This window comes from Etheostoma spectabile, chromosome 7 (genome assembly GCF_008692095.1).
Source record: "Etheostoma spectabile isolate EspeVRDwgs_2016 chromosome 7, UIUC_Espe_1.0, whole genome shotgun sequence".
Taxonomy (NCBI): domain Eukaryota; kingdom Metazoa; phylum Chordata; class Actinopteri; order Perciformes; family Percidae; genus Etheostoma; species Etheostoma spectabile.
The window spans coordinates 21,159,317-21,162,888 of record NC_045739.1 but is presented as its reverse complement, the minus strand read 5'-3'; the positions used below and the strand labels follow the sequence as shown (position 1 = coordinate 21,162,888).

The window sequence follows — 3,572 nt, the reverse complement described above, 5'->3', positions numbered from 1 at the left end:
TCCATATTTCTGATATAAAACACTTTGAAACGGGTCAATTTGACCCGAGGGCAACACAAGGGTTAAATAACATTTAGTGTAAATATCAAGATAGATTTTTTTTCCAAATAGTTTTTAAAAATAATTTAACCCTCTGAGGACAAAAGACACACCGGCGACTATACACTCAAATTCATAAAGCGATAGTACATTTTTTTTATTTTAGACATTTCATGACTATTTTATTCATACATTGCGCTACTTTTGTGAACACAAGACTTTTGTAAACTCAATTGTTTTGGTGAAATGAGTTTCCAAAAGTCTTGCGTTCAAAAAAGTAGCGTGTTCAATTTGGAGATGTGAGAAATTTCAGCTTTTCAGCTTTAGGGCCAAATCATCACTTTCCACATTGCTCTGGAACAAATTTGAGACACACTTTACTAAAAGCTGAGTTTTTTCTGAACAATTTGATATGAAACACATGGGGGCCACATTATTAACAAAAAGGTCATTTAAAAAGATATATAAAAATGCCCTCAGAGCTCAGAGGCTTAAAAAGGAGTTACAATTGAGCATATAGGTGGAATAAAGTCTCCATACTGTAGATCATAAATTAATATTTACAGTACTTTGGTTCAAATGGTGCTTGTTTTGTCAAGGATATTCCCGTCTTCTAATTTATATTATTATAAATAGTATTAAATGACACAGGCCTATTTCTATTCTAGGAAACCAAATAGAGATAAGACCGATTTGTAAAATGAATGTTTTATTTCTCTATCAACTCATTTATTTGATTTGTATGGGAACTGTGGAATTGGAATAACAATTTTTGAACTGATAATGTCATTAAAAAGCAACACATGAAAGGCAATTTAAGTAGGAAAACATGAACGTTTCCCGGCAGCCACATGGCAGTTTTTCTTCAAGTCAAAAAAGGTAGCTGAGCAAAGTTTTTAAGAAATTTGACTCAAAAAATAACACATGTAGCAAATGTGTGTGGAAGGTTCAGAAATAGGTTCAGACCAGTTCAACACTGACAGTAGCCTAAGCTCAAAATTCTCAGCAAATAAATGAATAAAGACCACAAACGTACTACATATACTATACCCCACCTTGCATATTTACATACTTCTATAAACCTCTTGTGATGTAACCAGGTGAGACTAGGCTGATTCTGAAGAATGGAAGCCACCCATGTGAAGGCTACATTGAAATCTACAAAAATGACAAACCGGGCCATGTTGGAGAGAAATACTGGAGCCGGAACAATCTCAAAGTGGTGTGCAGGAGCACTCACTGTGGGGATCCTGTGAGTTCCACAACAGTAAATTCTCCGTGGACCTCTGAGCCGATGTGGCTCAACGAGGTGAACTGCACTGGAACGGAGAAACACCTGTGGGACTGTCGTCATCCTGGTCTGGGAGTCAGCATTCACGAAACGGGAACACGGCAAAAGATTGAATGTTCAAGTAAGGCTGAACGTGCATTTTTGTAATTTTATTAACTTGTTTTTCCATGTTTAGACAAACACGCACTGTTGAAAAGTACCTTTTAAATAGTCAGATTACCCGCTGCAAAATAGCTGCTAAGAGATGTGCTAATCGTGATCATTGTCAATTACATTTTATTTACAGTGTCAAATCCCAACGGGAGTTACCTTGGGACACCTTTACAGATAGAGTAGGTCTAGACCACACTCTATAATTTACAAAGAACCAACAATTTCCCCCAGTCCCCCAATCACGTGACAGTTATGTTCAGGGGTCTTTACAGGTACATTAGTCCAGCAAAAGGTTCCTAGCAGCCGACTACAGAGCACCATAAGAATGACGTTTTTCCCGGTTGACTTAATCAGAACGAAAAAAAAAGTGGAGGACTGCAGGATGCCTCACATCCTCGGGCTGTTGAGTGATGGCCACCTCCTCCTCCTCTCGTTCTATTCCCAAAGCAAACAGCTCCTTTTCTGAAAACTCTGATTCTGGATCTTGACTGTCTCAGAAGTCATCGTCTTTGTCTCTCACAAAATCCGCCACGTACATCACCATTCACTGTCTACTGTAGGAAAAGTAGCCAGCTAAACACGGCGGGTATGCTGACAGACGTTGACTTTAAGGTGCTGCGTGATCTCTGCACCAATGTAACAGTGCTATGGCTGTGCTTCCACCAAACATAGTCCCAAGTCAATACCTGCCTAGGAAATCGTCTAGCCTCAATCTGCATTATTTGTACTTGTTGTGAATATGCGGGCCACAAAACGTTATTAGGTTGTTGTTGTTTTTTTGTTGGCTCACTTTTACTCACAACACGCTAACGGGCAACATAAGATTCCATTCACTATGCTAAGCTAACTAGCGGCGGTGCTGCTGGTGTTGCACCGGACGAAAACAATGCATGTACTGAGACAAAAAATGTGTTGGCCCACCTATTTCACAGCTAGGGGAGACGGTGGCGTGTTCCTTTAAGTTTAGTTGACAACACGTGAGCGTAATGCTGCGAGTTAGGTTTAGGGTTAGAGTAATGACCAGCAGCGGTGGAAGGGGCTAAGTGCATTTACTGAAGTACTTAAGTGCATATTTGAGGTACTTGTGTTTGAGTCTTTTCTTTTCATGACACTTTCTATCTACTACTCTATTACATTTAAGAGGGAAATATTGTACTTATTTTACATTAATCTGAGAGCTTTAGTTACCTTACAAATTAATATTTCTGCACACAAAACACATGCAATTTATAATACTTAAATACGTTGTTTTATTATGAATGAAAGTACCCAACAATATACAGGCCCAGCTGAAATGATTAGCCAATTAACACTACGTTGACTGACAGAAGTGTTTGGATCGTTTCCAGTTCCTAACGTGAAGTATTTTTACTTTTTCCTGATGATACTTACATAATTTTACTTATATAACATTTTCAATGCAGGACTTTTACTTGTAACTTACTTTGTACTTATAGAGTATTTTTTAAATATATTTTTGGGGCATTTATTTGAATAGGACAGCTTAGACTTAAAAGGGAAGGGAGAATGGGAACGACATGGCTGCTGAGTCGAGAAGCAAACCTCTATACATGGGCGCCCGCTCTACCAGGTGAGCTAACCAGGCGCCCGAGTATTTTTACAGTGTGGTATTAGTACTTTTACTTGAGTAAATGATCAGAATACTTCTTCCACCACCGATAACTTGTTATAATTAGAAAAAAAAGATCAACGTTTGTGATAAAAACTCTCCAGGGACACGGACACACATTTCCTGGGTGACCGTCTCCCCCCCACTTGAAAAAGCCTTGTGTTTCATGACCCACCATCAACCTGGATGTGTGTGGACAACGTGGTGCATACAGCAATAAATATGGGAAAGACACACAAATTACAGCGCGTGAATAGCTGATGATGAGATTGAGATACATATGCACTGTTGAGAAGTACGTCTTTGAATAGTCAGATTACATGCTAAAAAATAGCTACTTTATGAAGTATAAATTTACATGTTTATATATGTATGTACAGTATATATTTAGTTTTTCTAATCCAAAATACACTACCGGTCAGAAGTTTGGGGTCACTCAAAAATGTCCATACCACTCCA

General features: G+C 38.5%; 1 protein-coding gene across 1 annotated transcript in view; it reads left to right on the top strand.

Moving 5' to 3' along the window:
* LOC116691877 (scavenger receptor cysteine-rich type 1 protein M160) overlaps nt 1–3,572 on the top strand; it is a gene marked incomplete in the record, with an annotated part of 22,767 nt that overhangs the window by 2,685 nt on the left and 16,510 nt on the right. Inside the window, 1 exon segment of the mRNA XM_032519777.1 lies at nt 1,140–1,451. Coding sequence (XP_032375668.1) covers nt 1,140–1,451 — 312 coding nt within the window.